Genomic DNA, 25,468 nt, shown 5'->3' with positions numbered 1-25,468 from the left:
ATTTTATTTTCATTTTTATATAGATAATTTGTGTATTTGTTGTCTTAAAACCAATAAGAGTATGCTATGAACTCAAGGCTTTGACTGATGGGCTGTTTTGAATGAGTGAATTTTTAAAAATGACAGTTTAAAAAATACTTATTGAGTACTTACTATGTTCTAAGTACTGAGCTAGATATTTATCTTGTTTATTGTTGTGAAAAAACATGAAACTGCAAAGCCCCATTAAATAATTCCACAAAAACACTAGGAAAGCCCGGCACCAGAGATCATGCCCGGGACAGTCTCTGACATAAAGTTTTAAGTATTGATTACTGCAGATAGCCTTGTATTTTCTTTGAAGTAAGATTTCAGATTACTTTCCAATTTTGACCTTGAGATGCTGATGTCCACGCATCTAATTTTTATATAAAATTAACTTTCCTATGCAGTCTTGACACATAGACACACATATGCTACACTGCGTGGGAGGATCGTTAAGATTTTAAGGATTATGTAGAAAACAGCACACTACTAAATACCAAGGCCAGTCAGCATGCAAGTGTTTTGAGGTGGGTGATCACTGAGCTCTGCCCTTGTCTGGTCTTTGCAGACGTTCAGTGGTTATGGAGCCAAGATGCCTCCCGAGACTTGCTGCTCGCCATCCACCCGCCAAACTACATCGTGCTCTGGAATGCGGACACCGGCACCAAACTCTGGAAGAAGAGCTACGCAGACAACATCCTTTCCTTTTCTTTCGACCCGTTTGATTCCTCCCATTTAACTTGTGAGTAATGGTTTCTGTGGAAAATGAGTTGAGGTGTTTATCATATAGTTAACACTGTATACATGTCACATGCGTTCTATATCAAAACTGTCCAAACAGCTGAGCAGAGGGGGAGACACACCTCTGAGCTCCTCCTACAGACGTGAATCATAACCTGCAGCTGCTGATGCAGGTGCTGTCATAACCCATAGCGTTGGCAGGTGTTTTGATACTTAGATGTTTGATTCAGCAGCTGGACTCCACTGTGTTAAATTTGTGAATAGAATTAGATTAGCCAGAGAGAGAGTCGCTGTGCTGTTACCAACTCAAATTTAATTAAACTTGTTTTTTCTGGAACATTTAAAGAACCTGAGTTAAGGGTTTCATTTAATCTGACCAAATTCAGCCCTTCCTTTTTAAAAAAGCATTGTTCTAACCAGTGCCATAACCAGATGCATGCAGGGAACAGAAGCTGCTCAAGGGAGTTTTTTCCTGCAGAAGTTGCTTTTACCAACGTGCAAAGTAAAACAGGATAAATTAAGTTTTGTTTTTAGATATTTTTATGACTGAATTACTTAGAAAACATTTTTATCCATTTATCCAACAGATGTTTCTTGAGCTATTACTCTATGGCAGTGGTCAGCAAACTCATTAGTTAACAGAGCCAAATATCAACAGTACGACGATTGAAATTTCTTTTGAGAGCCAAATTTTTTAAACTTAAACTATATAGGTAGGTACATAGTTATTAACTTAATTAGGGTGCTCCTAAGGCTTAGGAAGAGCCGCACTCAAGAGGCCAAAGAGCCGCATGTGGCTCGCGAGCTGCAGTTTGCCGATCACTGCTCTATGGGAGCCGCCTCTTCTAGGGCCTAGAATGTATCTGAGAAACAAGGCAAGGACCCTGCCCTCATCGAGTTTGCGTTCTAGTGAGAGGGAGTCAGGTCTAACCTCAGAGCGTAATGAATTGGTAACGTCCAGTGTATTAGAGGTTACAGGTGGTAGAACAAAGTGAGACAGGATAGAGGGAACAAGGGAGAAGGGGGTGGAGAGTGGCCAGTTGTGTTGGGTGGAGGCCACTGTTGGTTTTCTACTTTTACTCTAGATCTACAGAGAAAAAGAACTCCCTAGACATCCTAAGATTCCATCTGAGGATCAAGAAGAAAAAGACATATATTTAGACTGAGTAGTTCATGATAATCATAAATTTATATCATCAAGTCAAATATTTGAACCTAGCTAAGTGTGATAGGCAGAGCCTCATGTATATGTGTATATAGGGTGTCCCTAAAAAATGTATACACACTTTGAATAATTATAAGGGCAGTGTTTATTAAAATACATTTCATTTTTGAAATGTAATAGAATCTACATTGTGTGTATACATTTTTGGGGGACACCCTGTATATATGGGGTTTTGTGATTTTATATTCAGAAAAGTATTTAGATGTTGCAATTATGTGATATAATGAGGGAGGGTTTTTAATGAAAGTCCATGCACTGAATTTGAAAGAACAAACATTTGTTTTTTCTGCCAGGAACCTTCTAGTATCTATTTTTTTTAAAAAAATATATATTTATTGATTTCAGAGAGGAAGGGAGAGGGAGAGAGAGAGAGATAGAAACATCAATGATGAGAGAGAATCATTGACCGGCTGCCTCCTGCACCCCCCCCACTAGGAATTGAGCCCGCAACCCAGGCATGTGCCCTTGACATGAATCGAATTCAGGACCCTTCAGTCCACAGGCCGACACTCTGTCCGCTGAGCCAAAATGGCTAGGGCTCTGGTATCTTTTTAATATAAAACATTAATTTAGAATGCTGAGCTTGGAGGCCTCGGATGAATCGTAACGGGCCACCTGTTTCACTTCAACTTGGAGAACATTCCGTTACGTTATGACTGCAAACACTGCCAGTTCTGTACTGTTAAAATTATCGTTACCTTGCTCTCAAAATCATATTGGAGAAAACTGTGCTAAACTGGATTAAACTTCAATCGGGTTTGCTTCTCTCCATATAGTACTCACCAGCGAGGGTATTGTGTTCATCTCAGACTTCTCCCCCTCCAAGCCTCCCTCAGGCCCTGGGAAAAAAGTCTACATATCCAGCCCGCACTCTAGCCCAGCTCATAGCAAACTGGCTGCCGCCACGGGGGCTAAGAAGGCTCTTAATAAAGTCAAAATCTTAATCACTCAGGAGAAACCTAGGTAAGTTACAGTGTGAAGCTGACAACAACATTCATCTGTTTATCGTCTGTTCCTGAAAAAATCGGTTTTGAACTTGTACTGTGATTGATTTTCTTCACCTCACCCTTTCTCCTTCCCACTTTTGAATTTATCGGAGGAAAAATATTCTTTTTGTCTCCTCCCCTGAGAGGAGACTCAGCATTTAACATGGCTCCTTTGTTTCCACTCATTGTGCCAAACCCCCCCCACCCCCGCTGATTTCTTCCTGATTAACATTTTTGACTTCTGATATTTACTTTTGAAATATGAATGAACGTTCTAACATTGTGGCCATTGAATATATTTGAAATTTGAGGACAAGATCTGGCTTTTTATTTTAAATAAATTTTTCTGACTTAAATGCTGTGCAATTCCATGAGCTGTAAAATAAGCGTATTTTTCTTATGCATGTAAAGATGTTTCTCATACTGGTTAAGGGCCAGGATTCTAGAGGAAATTGTAGCTATCTGACTCAGAAAATTCTTTGATCTTGCTTAGATTTCACTCTCCCAATCTCTAACATAGTGTTTTAAGGGATTTCACAGGGTTGCTGTGAGGATTAATAGATGCAGTAATCTAAGTACTTAACACAGTGGCTGATACTTAATAAGCATTCATTTGGCAAATCCTAGCTATTATTGTTCATATCAGAAACTGCAACTGAATAAAATTTTATTTTACGTAACTAATTTTATGCATTAGAAATAGATTTCTGTTTTCTTCATAGAGCCATGATTATACTTTCATTTTTTATTGCCTTGGCAGTTTTTTTTGCATTTATTTTAAAAGAGCCTTTACTTTTAATATGCTAAGATTATTCTATCTAGACTTTGTGGTAATTACCTGAAAAATATATGGTAAAATACAAATTGCTCTACAAATACATTTTTAATTTATATGTAAATATCATTTTTATATATTAATCTACAGGCTGGTTAAGTCCACTAATTTATCCCCCACCTTGTGCCAAAATAATTTAAGATAGCTCCTTAAATAGCTCATGAGAACTTTATTTTTCATTGATTCTGTCTCATAAAGAAATAATTATTTTGTAGTCTGAGTAGTTTTATAAGTTATGATTTATACATATTACATTTTTTCTCATATGAATCATGTTCACCTTGAGTTTAGGGGAAATGAATTATGAATACCGTCAAGTAGAAGTGCTTTGGGTTTTCACATACATTATTATATTTTAATCTTGCTACAATCCTGGGCAGTAGTACTGGTCCCATGTTATAAATGAGGAAACTGTGTCTCACATTGTTTTAAGTGTTACTCAGCTCACCCAAACAGGAAATGGCAGGGCCGGGCGTTTAATGCAGTCCACATTCCTCTCTCTAGTCCTCTAATCTAACTTTATTTTAAATTTCAAAACCTTATAATAGTATTATTATGTAGAAAATAGAATATAACTGTATGCCTATTCCTATTGAAATATATTATAAAAAGGTTATGAATGTCTAAGTATAAGCAATAATCACAGATTACTAAAATGCTTTGTTGAGACTCTAACAATCTTTTAAAGTCCTCATGGAGTTTTGTATATTTTATTTACACAGAAGAAAATGCTATGGTAAGTGAGTAAATTGCCCTACCTTGTTTCAAAAAAGATTTCAGGCAGCTTAAAAGGAAAAGAATCGCCGCTGGTGTGGCTCAGTGGTTGAGTGCTGACCGATGAGCCAGGAGGCCAAGGGGCCTGTGCCCAGGTTGTGGGTTCGATCCCCAAGGGGGTGTGCAGGAGGCAGCCTGTCAATGATTCTGTCTCATCATTGATGTTTCTCTCTCTCTCTCTGCCTTCCTCTCTGAAATCAATAAATATATTTTCTTTAAAAAAGGAAATGAAGACAGAGTAAAATATATGGTAAAAAAAAATATGGTAAAATACAAATTGCTCTACAAATACATTTTTAATTTATATGTAAATATCATTTTATATATTAATCTACAGGCTGGTTAAGTCTTGCCCAAGGCCACACACAGTCCACTGACCAGTGTCTCTCGTTACTCTAAACGTTTTGTTTTATCCTGAGTCTTGATTTCAGCATCTGTTTAGTACTTCTAATTGCAAATAAAAGTAAAACTACTGTCCTGTGAATGCCTAGTATATCATAGACTTACTCTTCTCTATATTTTTCAATATTTAGAAACACATCTCACTGAGCCTATACAATATTATTGTCATAATTTGGGTTTTGGCACGTGGTGGAGGTTTAAGTTTTAGATACTCGCCTCTGTTGGTCATTTCATAAACAGTTGTACATTCTCATTGACAGTTTTTTTAAAAAATATATTTGTATTGATTTCAGAGAGGAAGGGAGAGGGAGAGAGAGATAGAAACATCAAAGATGAGAGAGAACCATTGATTGGCTGCCTCCTGCACGCCCCCTACTGGGGATCGAGCCCACAACCTGAGCATGTGCCCTTGACTGGGATTGAACCTGGGACCCTTCAGTCCCGATGCGCTCTCCACTGAGCCACACCGCCTAGGGCTCTCATTGACAGTTTCATGTGGAAAGTACAAAATGCAGTTCTTGATTAGCTTTACCTGATATGAATAAACCTTTGACTCCTTTCTTGGTGCCTAAAGTACAGCTTTGATTTTTTAGTGCTGAGTTCATAACCCTCAACGACTGCCTGCAGCTGGCCTATCTGCCTTCCAAAAGGAACCACATGCTGTTGCTCTATCCCCGAGAGATCTTAGTCCTGGACCTCGAGGTGAACCAGACCGTGGGCGTGATTGCGATCGAGCGCACGGGCGTTCCGTTTCTGCAGGTATCGGCGTTTATCTCTGCCTCCCCAGAAGTCGGGGGTAGGGGAAGAGTCTAACCATGCAAAGGGCCTTAGTTCAACTCTCTCTTTTCTGTTTATTAAAAATTAACAATGTTGTTGCACATTTCTTATTTTCTTACACTTTTGATTGACTTGATGTATCCTAGAAATTCTTCTGACTGATCTGGAGATATTTACCAAACTATTTCAGTTACATGGATAAAGACAAATTTTTATGATTATAAATGGATCTTTTAAATGTTCATTTAGTTTTAAAACTTGGAAACTATGTAGTATATTTTTGTGTTTGTTTTTTTCTTTAGCCTATATCCTGTACATATGAACTTTTGAATTCCACAGTATATACTTTTTAATTTATCTTGTTTTAAAAAAATAAATGAATCATCTGTTTAAAGGTAATACCCTGCTTTCAGCGAGATGGTTTATTTTGCCTACATGAGAATGGTTGCATAACTTTACGTGTTCGAAGATCTTATAATAGTATTTTCACCACTTCAAACGAGGAACCAGGTGAGTTTCTATCTACAGTAATGTTACTTACTTTTTTTCAGAATTATTTTGTAAAGCAAGTACCAGCCAATCTTAGCGTTAACGAGAGTCCTGGCTTTGAGAAAGTAGAGTGTGTTACGCTGTGAGGCCTGGAACGTCTCCCGGTGTTACGGCAGTGCCCCTGCGTACCACACGGTGCAACCAATGGTCACTCCTTGGTGGCTTCCAGGGCCGAGGAGATGTGATCTTCTGTGAGTTTTCTTTAGCACAAGCCCAGCCTGGTGGGCACATTTATTACTTCCTTGACCTTTCCTCTGCTTCAGGAGTTTCCCTGGAAAGTGACAGGTAAGTAAGGCCCTAGGTTGTTGCGTTGTCAGTCTCAGTCTTACCCTGGAGAGGCACAGTTCTGTTTTGTGAAGTCCTGCACTACATAAAGTTGAGAGTAACGTTAACATCTTTTGTCAAGTACAGTTATTTGCAGGCTTATTACAGACATGTAAATTAGGATGGTCTGTAGTGCACTGTTCATGATGTAATCATATGTCACCGTTCAAAGCCTTTTCTTTATTTTAGAAATATTAAAAAACAAGCTATCTTTAAAAATATATATATATATGTATTTATTGATTTCAGAGAGGAAGGGAGAGGGAGATAGAAACATCAGTGATGAGAGAGAATCACTGATTGGCTGCCTCCTGCACGCCCCCTGCTGGGGATCGAGCTGGAAACCCGGGCATGTGCCCTTGACCAGAATCGAACCCGGGTCCCTTCAGTCCACAGGCCGACGCTCTATCCACTGAGCCAAACCAGCTAGGGCAAAAAACAAGCTATCTTGATTATAATCGTCATTTTGGAAATGAAACTTGGTGTAGACAATCAGTAAGGTAATTATCTGTATATTCTGATGAAATTGTTGAAAGAGAAGCCATTCTTGACAGATTTTCATTAGTGAAGGACTGATAACCTTCTTAGTGGAGGCTTTATTTAAATTAAAGGAATTACGAGTGATGGTGATGTGGTTGCTTCCTGATGTTGACAAGAAGGCATCACTGTGTTCAGATGCAGATCCCGTCCAGGAGCTCACCTACGACCTACGCAGCCAGTGCGACGCCATCCGCGTGACGAAAACCGTCCGCCCCTTCAGCATGGTGTGCTGCCCCGTCAACGAGAACGCCGCGGCCCTCGTGGTGAGCGACGGCAGGGTCATGATCTGGGAGCTGAAGTCTGCTGTTTGCAATCGAAGTGCACGGAACAGGTCAGTCAGTCAGTAGGGCTGTTCCTTTGTTTTCTGTTTCTTTTTTTAAAAAATTGCCAGAATCATGTAAAAATAGCAGAGACTTTTAAAGATATTTAAAATATTTTAAAGTGATAATTAAGACTTTATGTAGCCCTAACCGGTTTGGCTCAGTGGATAGAGCGTCAGCCTGCGGACTCAAGGGTCCCCGGTTCGATTCCGGTCAAGGGCATGTACCTTGGTTGCAGGCACATCCCCAGTAGGGAGTGTGCAGGAGGCAGCTGATTGATGTTTCTCTCTCATCGATGTTTCTAACTCTCTATTCCTCTCCCTTCCTGTCTGTAAAAAATCAATTTAAAAAAGAAAAGACTTTATTCTATCCCTCTCCCTTCCTGTCTGTAAAAAATCAATTAAAAAAAAAAAGACTTTACGTAAACCTGCTAGAGGTATTTCACGTGTGGGTAAGAAGAGTTGAATGCCATGACCTGAACTTGTGGTTGGTGAGTTGCTGTCTTTGATGCAGATTTTCCGGTGTCCTTGCAGCGGCTCCGGCGTGTCGCCTCTGTACTCCCCAGTATCGTTCTGTGGGATCCCGGTGGGGGTGCTGCAGAACAAACTCCCCGACCTCTCTCTGGATAACATGATCGGTGAGCTTTTGTTGTTCTCTGACTTTCCTGTTGTGGATTCTTTCTAAAGGGCAAAATTAATAGTCTCACTGATTTGCAATTACAAAGTCAAAGTTAATACTTGAGAACACTGCCATGTAGAGAGCCCGAGCTTTGTGCATCCCAGGTACACAGTGATATTTCCTGGAGGAATAATAAAGAACTGAGAAGGGTTGGAAACAATTATTTTAACTTGAGACATACATTGTCTTGTTTACATACTGGTGAGTCTTACTTTCAAATATTTATTTGCAGTTAAAATATTGCTTCCAACTTATTTCATTATTATAGGGCCAGTATAAATTAAACGAAGAATAAAGATTTGTGATTTCAAATATTATACAACTAGAAATTATAAATACTGTATGCCAAGCAATTTTGATGTCTAATTCTTTTAAAATTGTAGCTGTGGTTTATAAAGGATTTTCTGTATCATTATTTGTTCTTCCATAATGTAATTGAAAATCGCTATTATTTAGTAGGATATTTTGTTGACATGCTTGATAGATGATATATAAGAAAAGTGCATTACCTTATTAATCTTTTTTATGTATTTTTTAATAGATTTCAGAGAGGAAGGGAGAGGGATGGAGGGATAGCAACATCAATGATAAGTGAATCATTGATCTGCTGCCTCTTACACGCCCCCTATGGGGGATCAAGCTCACAACCTGGGCATGTGCCCTGACGGGAAATCGAACCTTGGCCTCCTGGTTCATAGGTTAATGCTCAACCACTGAGCCACAGCAGCTAGGCACTTATTAATTTTAATCAGAGAGGACATTTATTGGTTGCTCAGTATTAGGTTAAGTGCTGTGCTAAATGCTCTGTAGGTAGATGATATTGTGTCCATTTCATGTTTGTGGGAACTGAGATCCCGAGAGATTTTAAGAACTTCCTTAGAACCACACAGCCAGTAAGTGGCAGAGCCAAAGGTGAACCTGTTCCCCTGGTCTGGAGCCTGCTCCTTGGCCATGGCCTCCAGTCCTGGCTGCTCCACTGTGACCGCAGCAGGACCGGACCGGACCCTCCAGCCTCGGCTTTCTCATGGCTCCTGGAGACGCTTTTATATCTCAGATTCTCCCTCTTACCTTCCAGGCATAAATCCATGTAAAGAGGTTTGGACACAGACTCGTTTTGCAAAATGCATTTTATCAGTAACACAATTTCTGAGTTAATTGACCTTGTCTGCACTTGATGAAAATATTAAATTGAAAGGAATTACAAACACACACATGCACAGAACTAATTGGTAATATGAAAGACACTGGGATTTTATGCTGTTTAGGGATCTAAGCAATATAAATTACACTTTCAGGAGACAAAAGGACATGGATTGTGCACTCGTTCTTGACTGTAGTTGATTTAAAAGTATTAAACAAAGCTTTGTTACTTGAAAACATTTTAATTAAATTTTTAATTTGAAATTCACTATGTACTTAATGATCATTGAAAGCAGTTCAGAGGCCTGGTTTCTGTTCGTTGGGTAAAGGCTGCTGCTTATTAAGGCTGTCCCTGCCCTGCAGCGAATTGCTGCTGTGGAAGGTGCTTGCACTGATGTGTGGAAGGTGCTTGCACAGATGTAGGTGTTTGCACAGACGTGTGGCAGTTCTCAGGAGTCGCTGCACGGTGCTGGGGGTGGTGAGCGTATAGCTGCCTGTGAACTTCTCATTCCTTTGGATCCGTCTTTTGTAACCAAAAACTGATACTAATTGTAGGACTGATCCTAAGGGATCACTTTATTTGCATTAAATTGATGGCCATTTTTTTCTGTATGTCTTACGGATTTTAAAACAACTTCTTATTAAAAGAACTTCGTAGCTTTGAAAGATTATATTCAGAGTCCTAGCACACACTCCTAGTATTTACATTTTTCCCTTAAACAGTATATGTATGTGTGTATTCATATGTGCACTCACGTATTCTTTACTGTAGTATTTTTGACATTTTAATCCAGTCATCAGTAGTGGTTTATAGGAAGAAAGTTTGTTACCCTTGTTAGTAAACAGTATTGCTTTTGTTGTAGTCTTCAGATTCATATTTGTTACACTCGTTTTTAGTGGAGTCATCTTTTTAGTTGGAGACTTGGTTTCCTAAGTATGAATGTTACATCTGAAAGTTATGCCATTTAATACCTAGCTCTTGACAGTTACAGGTTATATGCAATATACATTATTTTATATATTTACATATAATGGGTTTAATTGTAAAGCTTAAACTTTGTAAGATTTCTTATAGAAATCCAAGTGAGTTCTTGAACCTGTTGTGTGGTATTACTGATTCTGGGTGCCTTTTACCACGTCATCGACAGAGTCACTCCACGGAAACTTCCCTCTCACCGCGTCCCCCTGATTGGTGTTTGGTGCCCTCATTCCAGGAGCTTTGGCTGAAACAGTGTTTCTTAGGAGACAGGTTGGCCATTCTGGAAGCACGCCCTGGAGTGTCTGCCTTGAGGTGCCCGGCAGGGCCGCCGTCCTCTTCAGCCCACGGCGCACCGCTCACCCTCCGGACCTGAGTTTGGCCATTCTGGAAGCACGCCCTGGAGTGTCTGCCTCGAGGTGCCCGGCAGGGCATGGCAAGGCCCACAGCCGAGGGCAGGGCCGCCGTCCTCTTCAGCCCACGGCGCACCGCTCACCCTCCGGACCTGAGTGTGCTCTTCTAGGCCTGCAGAGCGTTCCCACTGCAGATCGCATGCAACACAATTAATGTATCGCTATTGATTACCAATCAGGGCAAAGCGCGATTGCTGGGGAAGAACATCCCAAAGGCTCCGTTCTGCAGGAAGTGCACCTCAAATTCCTGCTCACGGGACTGATTTCAGGACTGCCCGCACCACCATTTACCGTCCGTATGTGTCCCCCGTTGACCACAAAAAACATCAAGATGTATCAGCCATTGCTTGCTGTTGGTGAGTATTGGACCTGTTTGTGTTTGTTGGTTTGTTTATTAAGACATTTTTATGGATTTCTAAAGAGAGGGAGGGAGGGAGGGAGAGAGGGGGAAGAGAGAGAGAGAGAGAGAGAGAGAAACATTGATTTTAAGAGGCAAACATTGATTGCTGCCTCCTGCACGGGTATGGAGCCTGCAGCCCGGGCATTGTCCTGACCAGGAATTGAACCGGCAGCCTTCTGATGCACGGGATAATGCCAACCCACTGAGCACACGTCAGGGCACAGACCTGCTTGTTTTTAATTTGTCAGCATGTTTTATATTTTATAAGACTTTTAACTTCGCTAGTTACTGGAAAATCCTTGTTTATCTTTGAGAATAAAGAGGAAGAGGCTAAGTGAAATTGTTTTCTTAAAGATGTGATTTGTTGGCTTCTGGCTTTCTCCCCAGGTCTATAAACATGTGATTTGTGATTTTTTTTTTTCTAAAATGAAAACCTGACCACATTTATTTTGTTACTGGTATGTCTGAGTTATGCTAGAATGTCAGCTTAATGGCTGACATGTGAGTACTCACGGCTCATTTGAATATTGCTATTTGGCATTGTTTTTTCTTCCTACTTTTTCATTACTATCTTCTGAAAGTGATTTGAATTTTAAGGTTCAGTAAGATTTCAGAGCACACAAGATCAGGCCCATTTTTGATAGGAAAGAAGACAGAGAATTTTAATTTTTTTATCTCTTAGCTTTGGTCCCTTTTATAAAAGAGAAATGTTGTAAATGATTGAAATCTTGAGAAAAGACTCATGTTGGAAAGATCTGGAACTCCCGCCAGGTAAATGCTCTCCTGTTTGGACAGGCACAGGTAACGGCTCCGTCCTGGTGTACCACCTGACCAGCGGGCTGCTGCACAAGGAGCTGAGCGTCCACTCTTGTGAAGTCAGGTGAGTGTCCTGTGTTGCCGACATCACACCAGGCAGAGGCTCTGCACGGGGTGCTCTGCAGTGTGGCCATGCCACTGGGAGCTTCGCACAGTCAGTATTCACGTCCCGCCGGCGGCTGCTCAGCCAGGATGAGCACTGACTGCTGCCTGTGTAAGGGCGTCCTGCAGGGGAGCATTGCCCTCACTTCCGTTGCTGTGACTTAATGGTTTCTCCTGCCCTTCAGGTATTTTACTGGAAATCACTGTGTCTCCTTGTTGAGGTTTATCTAGCTGGTTTTTCATTTCTATATAAAGATCCCTTAGTAGGACTATTTATGAAAATTTGAATAAAGTCATTTTAATAGTTAATCTCATTTATGTTTTTGTTTAAGCACCATGAGAAAAGGACCAAACTCTCTAGCATTTTTAAATTTCGAGCTGTGAACTGTTTTGTGAGTGTGCAGACATAGTGAGGGAGGGCCAGAGTGACAGAGGGCTGCGTGCCTCTTGCTTTCTCTCTTCTCATGGCCTTGCTTTGCTGATTGTATGGCTGTTACCCTTTGATGCCCGAGCAGGATGGACTGTATAATATAAAGTTATTAAATTGCCAGTATTTTTGATGATCTTTTAACAAAAGTATAGAGAAAGGCCGTTTTCTGTCCTCTGTGCGTTATAGGTCCAGGTCCCATGCGTGTGTGACAATTCTTAGTGAACCTTAAAGAGCACGTTATTCTGAGTAAACGCATTTCTGAATGGGCAAAGGTTAGCCCTTCCGTATCAGAGCTGCTGACGGGGATGGACGTGCTGAGGAGGTTACGTGGCCTCCTTCTCCCAGGTGCAGTGCTCTGTGGCGCAGCCGGAGTGACTGTCCACCCTGTGCTGCCCCTGCAGTGTCTCCCTGATTCGTGCTGTGGAGCAGGATTGTCTCCAAAAGCTGGCCTCTTCCTTCTCTTCTTCAGGAGTCCCTGCTGCTGACAGCTCCTCCTCCTTCCCTGCCCACAGCTCCTCTCTGACAGGCCTCCACCCTTTCCCTATGGCAGCACCAGCTCTCACTTACCCAGTGCTTGCTCTCGGGTTACTAGTAGGCACTGACACTCTGCAGGCATTCCTTCCATTGAACCTCCACTCAGTTCTCAGCGGGAGGCCTGTCCTTCCCAGTTCACTGTGAGGCCTTGGATGGTGTGTGCACCCGGGTGAGCAGGAAACGCTTTGACAAGAAGGCAAAAATTTGACTGAGCCAGGATTCATGTTAGGACTCTGGTCCAGGCCCCTGGGGAAAATCAAGCACATTTTACTTTTTTCTGAACACTGAAGTTTTTAATAAAGGCAGTAGCTAGTTCCCAGTGAGCTGCTCACTTCTTAAAGTAAGATTTGTTCTCCTTGCCCAGTTGGGTCCTAGATGTCAGTTAGTCCATGACTTACAGTTGCTATGGTAATACTTACTACCGAGTGACACTGAAAGTGCTTAGAAACCGTTACCTGGGACTCCAGATAACTCTAGGGATACACTCCTCACACAGGCTGGTGGGAAGGATACACAGATCTGCACCCTTTTTCATATGAATTCTCCCTCTTAATTGCCATTTTGAAGATAATTCACCTTTTATATTCAGAGATGGTACCCAAAAAGATGCTGACATCCTGCTGTCTCTGTGCTTCAATTAATGCAATTATAGTATCGTCATTAAAAGCCATTATGAAAATCTCACAGCGTGTGATAAAAACTGCCAGACTTATTAGCAATCAACCAGAACACTCTGGATATTCACATGCAAATTAAAGGCCAACTTTTAGAAAGTTGTTTTTCTACCACAGGCTAAATGTGTTGTTTAAAACCACTTAGTCGTAAGTACTTGATCTCATGCACGCTCATGGTCAGGGATCACCCAGCTGCAAGTTGCCTCTGGGTGGTCTTTGAAAGCCGCGGTGTTTTAACTGTTACCTTTACAAGTAGGCATTGAGCAGCTTCTGTGCCTGCAGACAGACAGCTGCAGCTCATGATCTGTTGGAAGATTCCTGGAAGTAGGTAAAGTGGATACATGTCAGTTTTCTTAGATTATTAGCTTGTGTCTTTGTCCAGTAGACTAGATTAATAATAATAATACTAGAGGCCGGGTGCACGAATTCGTGCCCGGGTGGGGTTCCTCTGCCTGGCCAGCGATCGGGGCCGATCGAGGCTGATCAGGGCCAGCCGGAGGAGGTTGGCTGTGGGAGCGCACTGACCACCAGGGGGCAGCTCCTGCATTGAGTGTCTGCCCCCTAGTGGTCAGTGCGCATCATGGCAACCAGTCGTAAAGGTGGCTTAGGCTTTTATATATATAGATAGCCCAATACTATTTTCAGTACTTACCATGTTTCTCTTTTATTAGTGTAGATAGCCCAATACTATTTTCAGTATCAGAAATTATTAGAACAGTAGTTTATATGGGTATCAGAACATTGACTGGCTCAGAGTTGTTTTGAGGGAATGGAGTGATTTGTGGAAAGTAAAATGATCTCTGTTTTGTCTTTCAATAAATTTGCAGACGTTTGTTTTATGTAATCCCAGGACGTCAGGGCCTGTCAGGAAGTGTGTGCTCCCCCCAGCACCACGGTTAGAAGTAGGAGGTGGCATCCATCCCCGGGGGGGTCCGCAGGCCCAGCTGGAAACCTTAGGGGTCAGAACCCCAGACGCCCACCAACAAGTTACATGGCTCAGTAGTTGGGGATCCTACAGAACAAGCCTGGATGGAGTCGGAGAGCGAGCTGCTGCCTCCCCTTGTGTGTGGAGCTCGGTGCCCAGTGTCACCTGAGCAGTGGTTTCTATTCCTTAGAGCAAGCGCTGGGGTGCTTAGCTGTGTCTGACAAGAGTTTTCATCCTTTTGAGGAATAATCCCCTTGTCTGATCTACTCGGAGGTCCAGCCCGATTTTCTTTCTCTGCAGTTGAGCAGTAGGTGTGGGACGGATCTACCGGCTGCTGCTGGAATCGGCTCAAAGGCAGCACGCCCGGTGCTAGAATCAAATAAAATCTAATAACAGCCACCCCCGTTCTGCTATGTCTGAACCCTGGGACTTCCTGTAAACCATGCGGCAAGCACTCCTTGAGTATGTGTGGCACTGACAAAAGATAGAACGTGAGGCTTTTCTCAACCTCATTCATTTAATCTGAGGAATTTACCGACCGGGTGCAAGCGTGTCACGTGCCTGGTGAAACGCGCCGGCACCTCCCTTCAAAGAGAGAGAGTACGTCTAGGTCTAGTGCCGTTTCTCAGCCAGCTGCCCTGTCCCCTTGTCCCCCCGTCCCCTTGTTTCCCTGTCCCCCCATCCCCTCATCCCCCCGTCCCCTTGTCCCCTCGTTCCCTCGGTGGTGCAGGCTTCCAGGCACAACCCTGTGCGCCCTCGGGGTCTCAGCCTTATGTCCTGGAAGCCTCGCCTGCCCCGAGTGACGGACAGCCCCTGTTGGCCTCTGCAGCACTCTCCTGCGTCCGAGGGAACGTGGGATGACTGTGTGAGCGTCCTGCCGCATCAGAAGCTCAGCAGGGCCGCGGTTGTATCTTCCTCGTTCAAGCCGCATTCCCAGGGCCGAGCCCAGGCACCAGCATGTCCTGGGGTCTCAGCAGGTGTATTTTTATAAACATGGAGTGGAGAGCGGGCAGGCTGGAATGGTCAGTGTCCAGCGACAGTGGCCTTCCTGTGCGGAGCCCAAGCAGTTCAGACGCCAGCAGCGAGGCTTGGAGAGCGTGCGCTGCGGTTTGTGTGTCTGATTGAAGCCCTCAGACTTAGAGAGCAGGAGTCCAAACTGATTCTCCTCTTGTTCAGTCTGAGGAGAAAACTAATGAGTTTGTTACACGTTTGGGGAAAGAGAAGCAGGAGACACGGGCCTTTCCCAGCGGCAGTTAACCAAGTTCCCGCTACTGTGTCACCGTAGGTGTGGTCAGTGTTTACCAAGTGGGGAGGCCGCTTCCAGGTCTTACGGCTCAGTGGGTGGTGTTTGCTTCGGGAATTTATGCCTCTTGACCAAGAATGTTGATAAATTTGATAAAATTCCTAAGTGGACTCAACGTTAAGCAGTTTGCTCAGAATATTTCTAAACCACTTGTTTTTAAGCAGAGAAATTCCCAGAAACCACTGCAGCGTGACTCCTTTACCGGATTTTAAGTTATTTTATTGCTGCTACCGATGCCGATAACCAAACTGTCTTGTCAGTATTTGGAGATAAAGTTTTAACTAGAAATAATTTCATATGTGTTGGAAATATATGGTACTTTAGGCTCTAATAAAAGGTTATATTAATATTGCTAATTAATTAACTTGTATAATTTAGGTCTTGGGAAAAACTTACTTGTCAAATAACTTTTTCAAACAGAAAAGGTATTAGATTAATCTGTGTTTAATTTCTCATTCTAGGGGTATTGAGTGGACGAGTTTGAATGGCTTCCTTTCTTTTGCTACGTCGACACCGAACAACATGGGCCTGGTGCGGAACGAGCTCCAGTTGGTTGACCTTCCCACAGGTGTGTGCACTGGGCCTGTTGCAGGTGCCGGTGGTTGTGTTGGTCGGAGCCATTGCCATTCTTGACGCTCTGAAGCACTGGCTTCCCCGCGGAGCTCTTGTGTGCTGGGTCTGTCTGCTCACGTCTCGGGGCTGTTCTCTCACAGTTGTCCTAGGGAAGACTCGGCGTTGTTTGTATGCAAATGGTGTTGCCACACGTGTGTGATGAAGGGCGTACCATGGGCCTGAACAGGCAGTTTCATAAATACCTGGCATCAGTTCTTCCTTTATACCTTGTTTTAGCCAGAAGTACAGTTTTAAAATAAGTCCAGGTAGCTCAACTCTATTAGATTCTTTTTCAGAATTTTGGACTTTAAAGGAAACCCTTAAAAAATTTACAGGTAAGGATTGTTTCTAAATGATCAAATCTAAGACATTTGATAGTCTCTGGCTGACTAAATAGGGAGATTTAATTTGGGAGTTTAAAGACTTTACAATAGGAAACTTCCTGTAAAGTAACTTGTTCAGAATTGATAAAAACCTACAGCCCAAAGAATTTTAAAGTGAAAAATTTGGAACTAGAATAAGGTGAGGATTTCAAATTATTTTATAGCACACGCATTGATTTAAAAAAAAAAATTTTTTTACAAAATTGTGGTTTCTTTAAAATGCCATAGCAATATGAATATACGTAGATGGTTTTAACCAATAAGATGCGTATGTGTGTGTAATGTGTGAGTAATAAATCAGGTATATTGTTGCTTCCTTATATTCTCAATGTGTATTTCCAAGATCGAGTTGAGAACAACTAAGGTACATATCAGAGTGTTACCAACCCTCAAGGACTTGGCGCCACCTGCAGGCCAGTGTTGCTCTCGCTTCCCTGGAAGTGACCTGGGTCCCAGATTCCCCAGGTGCCAACAAGCCCCTGGTCTCCAGTCACCAGGTGGTAGCCTGGAGGAAAGGGCGCTCTCTAGTGTCGTTCACTAAAACAAGCAGACAGACCAAAAACCCTGTTCACTTTTTCAGTCGGCTCGGGTTCAGGACTTGTGATAACTTCATCTGTCTTTTACAGTCTGTTTCTGAGGAACAAATTCCTAAGGACTAGTTATTGGCTTTTCTAAGTGGGAGACTGATGGCATGAAGAGCAGGGAGGCCTGCAGGCGTCAGTTGTCTTTAAATTGAGTATGTTTTCTCTTGATTAATGTGGATAAGACACTAGGAAGACATATTGAAATATATTTGTTCAGACATAAGGTACAATTTGCTTTTTTTTTTTTAAATCCTCACCTGAGGACACGCTGAGGGTTTGGGAGGGAGAGGCGGGGAGAAACATCGATGTGAGAGAGAAGCATCCATCGGTTGCCTTCTGTGCTGGGGATCGAACCACAGCCCAGGTGTGTGCCGGCCCGGGAACCAGCGGCAACCTTTCGTGCACAGGATGCCGTTCAGCCGGCTGAGCCGCTCCCGCTGGGCACGCGTTTGTCATTAGAGAAAGTCATTGGCTTCTTCGGCAGGTAACCGATTCCTGTCATTCCCCAATTTCAGTTTGTAGAGAACTTCTGATAGGAACATGTCCGAATATTTCAGTTGGGTATTTTGCAGCTGGAACAAGGACTCTTACATACCTGTCCGAGCTTTTCCCCACTCGTTAGTATTTGTGAGTGTGGGGATGTGTATATTCCTTTGAATGTACAGTAGTTTTACAGGGACAGTTCTCCTGTAATGCCTTCAATCTTTAGAAATTGATATTTCTAAATTTCTAAAAGTAAATTATTGAAGGACACCACAGAAGAAATATAAGAAACTGTAACAAGTGAAGATACCTTTTTATAAAATAGAATTTGAATATAAGTAACATATTATTGGTCTTTAACTTGTAAAACTTTTGAGAATATGGTTGGAATTTGATGAGACAGAAGCGGAGGGGAGAACAGGGTCGCGGGTCAGAGTGCTTGGTGCAGCTCCTAGTTTTCTGTTTTATGGGCCGTTTTTTCACGTTGTCATTAATGTTTTCAATTAAAGGCAGGAGCATTGCTTTTCGAGGAGAACGAGGCAATGATGAATCGCCCATCGAAATGATTAAAGTATCTCATTTGAAGTGAGTATCAACCTAAAAACCCCTATGGTGTTACTGCAGTGGAATCTCAAGGAATCGCTGTCATCTCTAAGAGTGAGAATGTGCTAAGACCCAAAGGCGCTCTCTTCATGTTAGCAAATGGTGACATGCAGCCATAGCAAAGGAAATAATTTGATCACAAAATTAATTTGCTATCTCTTTTTAAAAATATATTTTTATTGATTTCAGAGAGAAAGGGAGAGAGAGAAAGAGATAGAAACATCAATGATGAGAGAGAATCATTGATTGGCTGCCTCCTGCACACCCCACACTGGGGATCGAGCCTGCAACCCAGGCATGTGCCCTTAGACTGGAATGGAACCCAGGTCCCTTCAACCTGCAGGCTGAGGCTCTTTCCACTGAGCCAAACCAGCTAAGACAAGTTGCTGTCTCTGTTTCTCTACTTGTACAGAGATGAGGGTATTTGTGTGGATCGTATTTTATTAGGTGGTAAAATCAGCAGCCCTGTTTTGTTCTCCTGCAAATCGACGTAAATCCTGCCACCCACTAAGAAAAGGCAGTTTGTTCAATGGTGAAATTCTCTTGTACTTCCACCTCATGGTGGTTTATTAAGTGAAAGAACTCACTTTCTTTATTTGTGATTTATACCCATTTTAACTCCAGGACATTTCTGAGTTTTTTGTTCCAAGGGGAATATACAGCAGGATTATTAACCATAAAGACTAAATGAAAACCGAAAGATCAAAGACAGAAGTAGTAAACTCTCTAAAATAGTTTTCAAAATTACTGTACCTTTCCTAGGATCTTTGCATTTCCATGTAAGATATAGAATCAGTTTATCTGTTTAACCAAAACAGCTTTAGATTGGGGTGGCATTGAACCCATAGATCCTGTGGGAAGAATTGACATCTTATGTTTTGTGATTCATGAACGAGGTGTATCTCTCTACTTACTGAGATTTTCTTTAATATCAGCCATCAGTAAGCCACCTTGCCTTTCCTGAGTGAACTCCACTTGGATATGATGTGTTACCGGATGTAATTTGCTAATTTTTAATAAATTCTGGTTTGATTTGCTAGTATTTTATCAGAGATCTTTGCATCTATGTTCATGAAGGGCATTGGCCTGGCTCTGGAGTGAGGGAGGGTTGGCCTTGTAGCTGCATTGGAAGGCTTCGCTCCTCTTCTTCTGCACGAGTTTGTGTGGGATTGATCATCATTTCTTCCTTAAAGAGGAATTCACCAGGGGAGTGCTCTGTATCCACGAAGGAAATTGAATGTAACTTATATTACAGGGTGAGGCAAAGGTAGGTTCACAGCTGTTCATATGGGAAGTCCTATATAATAAAGAGCTACTAGTAATATGCTAATTAGACCAAACAGCACAACGACCATCTGGACAACCTTCTGGGCGAGGCCGAGGCAGCTGGGGCTGTGAGGGCCAAGCCCCTTGCACGAATTTCATGCATCGGGCTTCTAGTAATATAATCCTATCTAATAATAGACAAACATGGTAATTGACCATACCTTCGCTACGCTGCCCATTGGCTAATCAGCGAGATACTCAAATTAACCGCCAACAAAGATGGTGGTTAATTTGCATACGTAGACGCGAAGCTGCGGAGCGAAGACTGAAGGCGGCTCCAGCCGGAGCAGCAAAGGCTTTGAAGGCGGCTCCGGCCAGAGCGAAGGCCTTGGGTCCCAGGTGCTGGAGGAAAACCGGTGCCGGCAGCTAGGGGAAGGGAAGGCCTATTGCACAAATCTTTTCGTGCAACAGGCCTCTAGTAATTAATAATAATACAAGAATAAACTGTTTTAGGTATGCACAACTGTAAACCTACTTTTGCCTACCCCTTTATATAATTTTTTACCCCCAAGGAACTTTGGTAGTTGCTGTATTTCAAGTAACGTCTATTTCATTGACATTTTTGAATTTATAGATATTAACTCGGCTTTTTTTTAAATATATATTTTATTGATTTTTTACAGAGAGGAAGGGAGAGGGATAGAGAGTTAGAAACATCGATCAGCTGCCTCCTGCACACCCCCTAATGGGGATGTGCCCACAACCAAGGTACATGCCCTTGACCGGAATCGAACCTGGGACCTTTCAGTCCGCAGGCCGACGCTCTATCCACTGAGCCAAACTGGTTACGGCTAGATATTAACTAGTTATCATATTCTCTTATTCTTTAATGTCTGTGATCTGAGTGATGTCTGTTTCATTGCTGATATCAATAAATCCTGTCGATCAATTTCATTATCTTTTCAAAGAAACTCCTTTAGTTTCTTTTTCTCTGTGGTTTTCTATTTTCTATTTCATTGACGGCCATGGTTATCTTTTCTTTTTCTTCTGCTTTGGGTTTAATACATTCTTCTTTTTAAGGTAGAACCTTAGATGATTGAACTAAGAAAGGTCGTTCTGTAAAGAAAGATTTAAAGTAAGCATTTAATGCTGTAATAAGCACTATTTTTCCTGTACCCTACAATTATTTTGATAAGATTATTTTCATTTTAATTTATTTTATAATACTTTAAAATTTCCATGGGATAATTATAGATACATTGTTTCATTTCAAAATATTTGGAGGTTTTCCAGGTGTTTTTCTCTTAACCTCTAGTTCCTGTTAGAGTCGGGGAGCATGTTTTATTCTACCTCAGTCCTTGTTCCAGGGCCCAGAACGTGCTCCACCTTGGTGCCTGTGCACGTGCACCTGGAAAGGCCGTGTGTTCTGTGTGGATTAGAATATTCCGTACATGTCTGTTCAAGGTGGTTTACGGTTGTTCTTACTGATTTTCCGTCTGCTTTTCTATCTGTTACTAAGAGACAGATGAGTGTTGAAATTTTGAACTTGCGGGTTTATTTCTTTCTCGAAGATCTAAACTTCTTTGAGTATTTTATTTTATTTTTTTTCGGTATGGCAAAGGTGGAAATTTACTGAAGAACATGTACAGACTCCCACGTGGGGAGGGGGATAGAGTCCCCTAAACTTGTTTAAGTATTTTACAGCTCTGGTATGAGGCACATACATATTTGGTCTTGCTACATACTTTTGATTAGTTGACTCTTTTATTGTTGTGAAATGTCCTCTTTATGTTTGGTAATTCTCTGATGAAAAGTAATTTGGAGGTGTCTGTCCAGGTCGCCGCTCCAGCTCTCTCCCTCAGTGTTTAGGGGTATCTTTTCTAACCTTTCACTTCTATGTAAGGCTGATTTCTTATAGACAGCATATAGTTGGGGCTTGTTTTTCTCTTTGCTCTGACATTTATATTTAAAGTAGTTATCAAAGTGGCTTATGTTTAAAGTGACCATTTTGCCAGTTGTTGTTTTTTTTCATTTTAAATGAATTAATGTAGTTTTTATTTATTATGCTTAATTTCTACTATGCAAAATATCAGTTGTTATAATCCACACAAACAGTTCTTTGGGGGAGGTTCTCAATAATTTTTTAAAATGTAAAGGAGTCCTGAGACTAAAAGGTTTGGGAATTGCTCAGTTGAACTGTTTGGGCTCAGATCTCTGCTGGGGCCGTCAGTCTTGACGCCACACGTGCTGCTGAATTCATAAATCTAACGCAGCGGATCGCGTTCTCCCTGAGTGAAAGCCTCCAGAGACCCACCGCTCTCTACAGAGTAACTCTGCTCACCCCACTGGCACGTCAGGGTGCGTTAGGTCTATGATTGCGACCCAGTTCACACTTCAGTCTTCTTCCTCGCGCTTGATTGCTCTCAGAAACTCTGCCCTTCAGGCAGCGGCTTCCCCCAAACCCTGCGTCCTTTCCAGCCCTTTGCCATTTGTGAAAGCCATTTTCTTACTGTCAAAATATGTCTCTTCCATAGTGACCTTTCTAGCATGCACCAGAGTCTGTCTTTCGTCAGGTATTGACATACAGGCCTTAGATGCCTTTATAATAAGCAGGGAGCACTGCACCGCACAGTCCACCAAGGTTTGTAACACTCTCTCCCATGTGCTGCTCCTGTTCCTCCTCCCAGCATTCAGTGAGGCAGGCAAGCCGGAACGGGGTTTGTCTGCGGCCACAGAATGATCGAGTGCAGATGTGGTCCTGAGCAGGTGAACCTGAGCCTCTGATGCACTGAGCACAGGGACCTTCCTGCTGTCACACCTGCCCAACGTCGGCAGATAGAGACTCTGCGTCACTTCCACCCGCCCTTTCCCACCACCTGCCCCCGTTCCCCTCGGGGAGGCAGTGGTGTTCTCTGTCGTGTGTGAGCGCCCTGGCCTGGGAGGTGCGAGTGGCTGCGGCTCCAGGTGGACGCCTGCCTTTCCTGATCTTCTGCGCTGGCTCCTTGCCCGCGTGGCTCCGTGGCTCCCAGAGGTCATCTTGGAGCTTTTCCCTCCGTGGCTGTCACCACGAGGGCGAGATGTTAGTGTAAATTGTCTGTTTGGAAGGTGTCAGCTGGGTTTTTTGATTTACTGAACTTTTTACTTGTATTATGTATGGTGAAAATTTTGCAAAAGACACTTATTTAGTAATTTCGTTTATTTCAGGCAGTATTTGGCAGTTGTATTCAAAGATAAACCGCTGGAGTTATGGGATGTCAGGACTTGTACCATTCTTAGAGAAATGTCCAGAACCTTCCCCAGCGTAACCGCTTTGGTGAGTTACAATTTTAGAACGAGACTGTTTACTTAGGTGTGTGGATGTGTGGTGGATAGTTTTCTTTAGCTTAAATTGAAATCATTATTGCCATGTATTTTCTTGTAAAAATGTATGTCCAAAGAAGATGATCTAAGTAAAGAAGATAGCCCGTATTCTTGGATGTGTTAAGCTAATATTACATTAGTGCAAGTCCAGATGTTTGAGGAGCAGGATGGATAGCACAGTGCTACTTATGTAAGTTACAAATGCGTACAAAATAGCTACATGCTACACCTATATAATAAAAGCCTAATATGCTAAGTGTTTGGTTGTCCGGTTGGCCATTCAACCAATCAAAGCGTAATATGCTAATAACTAGGGGCCCAGTGCACAGATTCGTGCACCTTGAAAGGAACTATGGGCCACAAGGCTGCGGTGGGCACAGGGGCAGGTCTCGGCTCATCCTTCATGCCTCTGCCCGGCCCCTCCTGCTGCGTCCCTGGTCCCCTGTCTGCCGGCAGCCCTGCTCCCGCTGCCACCACTCCCACGCACTGACGGTGTGGAGCGATTGGGGCCAGTGCCAGTAGTGGGTGTGAGCGGCAGCTCCAGCGCCGGCAGCGGGTGTGAGAGGCGGCTTCTGGCCCTGATCGCTCCTTAGGAGCAGGGGAAGGTGGAGAAGCCCTGAGGGGCCATCGGGGCCGGCAGCCACTTCTCGCATCTGCTGACGGTGCCGAGTGATCGGGGTCGGCACTGGGCGCTGGCAGCGGGTGCTAGCGGGGCCGGTGCCAGCAGCAGGTGCGAGCACCGGGCGCGACAGTGGTGTGCGGGAGCCAAGAATTTTCAGTAACCACAGAGGCTTGCCTCAGTGACAGCGACCGGTGCCCCGCCTTGGACTGGTGCCCCTGCTCACCTGCTCCACCATCCCGCCACAGCTGATACCCGCCATTTCCATGCTCTGCCGCCTGCTGCCAACGCCTGCCATGTTCTGCGCACACCGCCTGGTGGTCAGCACACATCATAGTGACCGGTTGTTCGGTTGTTCCGCCGTTCAGTCTATTTGCATATTAGCCTTTTATTACATAGGGTAGGATATGCTAAGACAGCTCAACCGCTTGCTATGATGTGCACTGACCACCAGGGGGCAGACACTCCAACCAATAGGTTAGCTTGCTGCTGGGGTCCAGCCGATGGGGACTGAGCGAGATGGGCTGGACATGCTCTGGAGCCCTCCCACGGTCACTCCCCGACTGGCCAACCTTCCACGTCCCTCCCCTGCCCCGATCGTGCACTGGTGGGGTCCCTTGGCCTAGCCTGCGCCCTCTCGCAGTCCGGGACCCCTTGGGGGATGTCAGAGAGCCGGTTTCGGCCCGATCCTGCAGGCCAGGCTGAGGGACCCCACTGGTGCATGAATTCGCGCACCGGGCCTCTAGTTTATACATATGAGAAGGTACTAGACTAAATGCATTAAAGTAGGTAGGCATGTAACAGGAGCAGTAAATAAAGCGAGAGGTTGGAGGTGGACCTGCAGGTGATGATGCAGTGAGCAGAGAACACCGTCCTCTCTCCCTGGCACCAAGGCTGTGGGCTGGAGGGTGGGGCTAGGAGATACACCATTGACTTTATTACTTTCAGTTCATAAAAAGATAGTATCAAAGGGTTAGACTTTTTAGAAGTTTGCCATTAAATTCTTCTACCTTAAGCTCTAATTAAAGATGAGAGGTAGCAAGAGGTAGAGGTAGATTATGAAAATCGTCTGCCTTAAGCTGTAATGAAAATGCATTCATTCAGCCTTTCTGTAAAGAGGCACAACTGTGAGCTCATGGGCAGCAATAGTAAGTGACGCTTACTAATTATAATAATTGATAATAAGTGCTGCTCTGGAAGGACACTGAGCACGTGCCGGGGTCTCGCTTCACAGGAGTGGTCCCCGTCTCACAACCTGAAGAGCCTGCGGAAGAAGCAGCTGGCCACCCGCGAGGCCATGGCCCGCCAGACCGTGGTGTCTGACACGGAGCTGAGCATCGCAGAGTCGTCTGTCATCAGGTGCGTGTGCCCTTGCGCCACGGCCACCAGCGATGCCCGGGTCACGGGGGAGCTTGACCAGTGCCCTCCGAGGCTCTCCAGAGGCCCCGCTGCCTGTTGGTGTTCAGTCCTCACCCAGCTTCCTGTGTCGTCGCTGCCGCACCGCTCAGTGCGGTCAGTGCCTTCGTCACGTCCCTTCGTGACGTGACCCTTCTGTTCCAGACACGTCCGCTCCTGACGGTAAAACAAGCGTAGCCTTGAACATACAGAGATCATGTTGTCATTGACGTGCACCAAAGAAAACATTCAGAATTCTACATGTATTATTGTTC

General features: G+C 43.5%; 1 protein-coding gene across 1 annotated transcript in view; it reads left to right on the top strand.

Moving 5' to 3' along the window:
• The window catches only part of WDR11 (WD repeat domain 11), a 43,879-nt gene that overhangs the window by 5,268 nt on the left and 13,143 nt on the right, over positions 1-25,468 (top strand). The window contains exons 4-15 of the mRNA XM_005880168.2: positions 593-766; positions 2,767-2,953; positions 5,581-5,746; positions 6,160-6,274; positions 7,313-7,508; positions 8,031-8,134; positions 10,884-11,060; positions 11,900-11,984; positions 16,350-16,456; positions 18,460-18,535; positions 23,024-23,132; positions 25,033-25,157. Of these exons, the coding sequence (XP_005880230.1) occupies positions 593-766; positions 2,767-2,953; positions 5,581-5,746; positions 6,160-6,274; positions 7,313-7,508; positions 8,031-8,134; positions 10,884-11,060; positions 11,900-11,984; positions 16,350-16,456; positions 18,460-18,535; positions 23,024-23,132; positions 25,033-25,157 (1,621 nt within the window). The remainder of the gene's footprint in view (positions 1-592; positions 767-2,766; positions 2,954-5,580; positions 5,747-6,159; positions 6,275-7,312; positions 7,509-8,030; positions 8,135-10,883; positions 11,061-11,899; positions 11,985-16,349; positions 16,457-18,459; positions 18,536-23,023; positions 23,133-25,032; positions 25,158-25,468) is intronic.

This window comes from Myotis brandtii, unplaced genomic scaffold (genome assembly GCF_000412655.1).
Source record: "Myotis brandtii unplaced genomic scaffold, ASM41265v1 scaffold628, whole genome shotgun sequence".
NCBI lineage: Eukaryota > Metazoa > Chordata > Mammalia > Chiroptera > Vespertilionidae > Myotis > Myotis brandtii.
The sequence above is the reverse complement of the archived record's forward strand: the minus strand, read 5'-3'. Positions and strand labels throughout refer to the sequence as shown.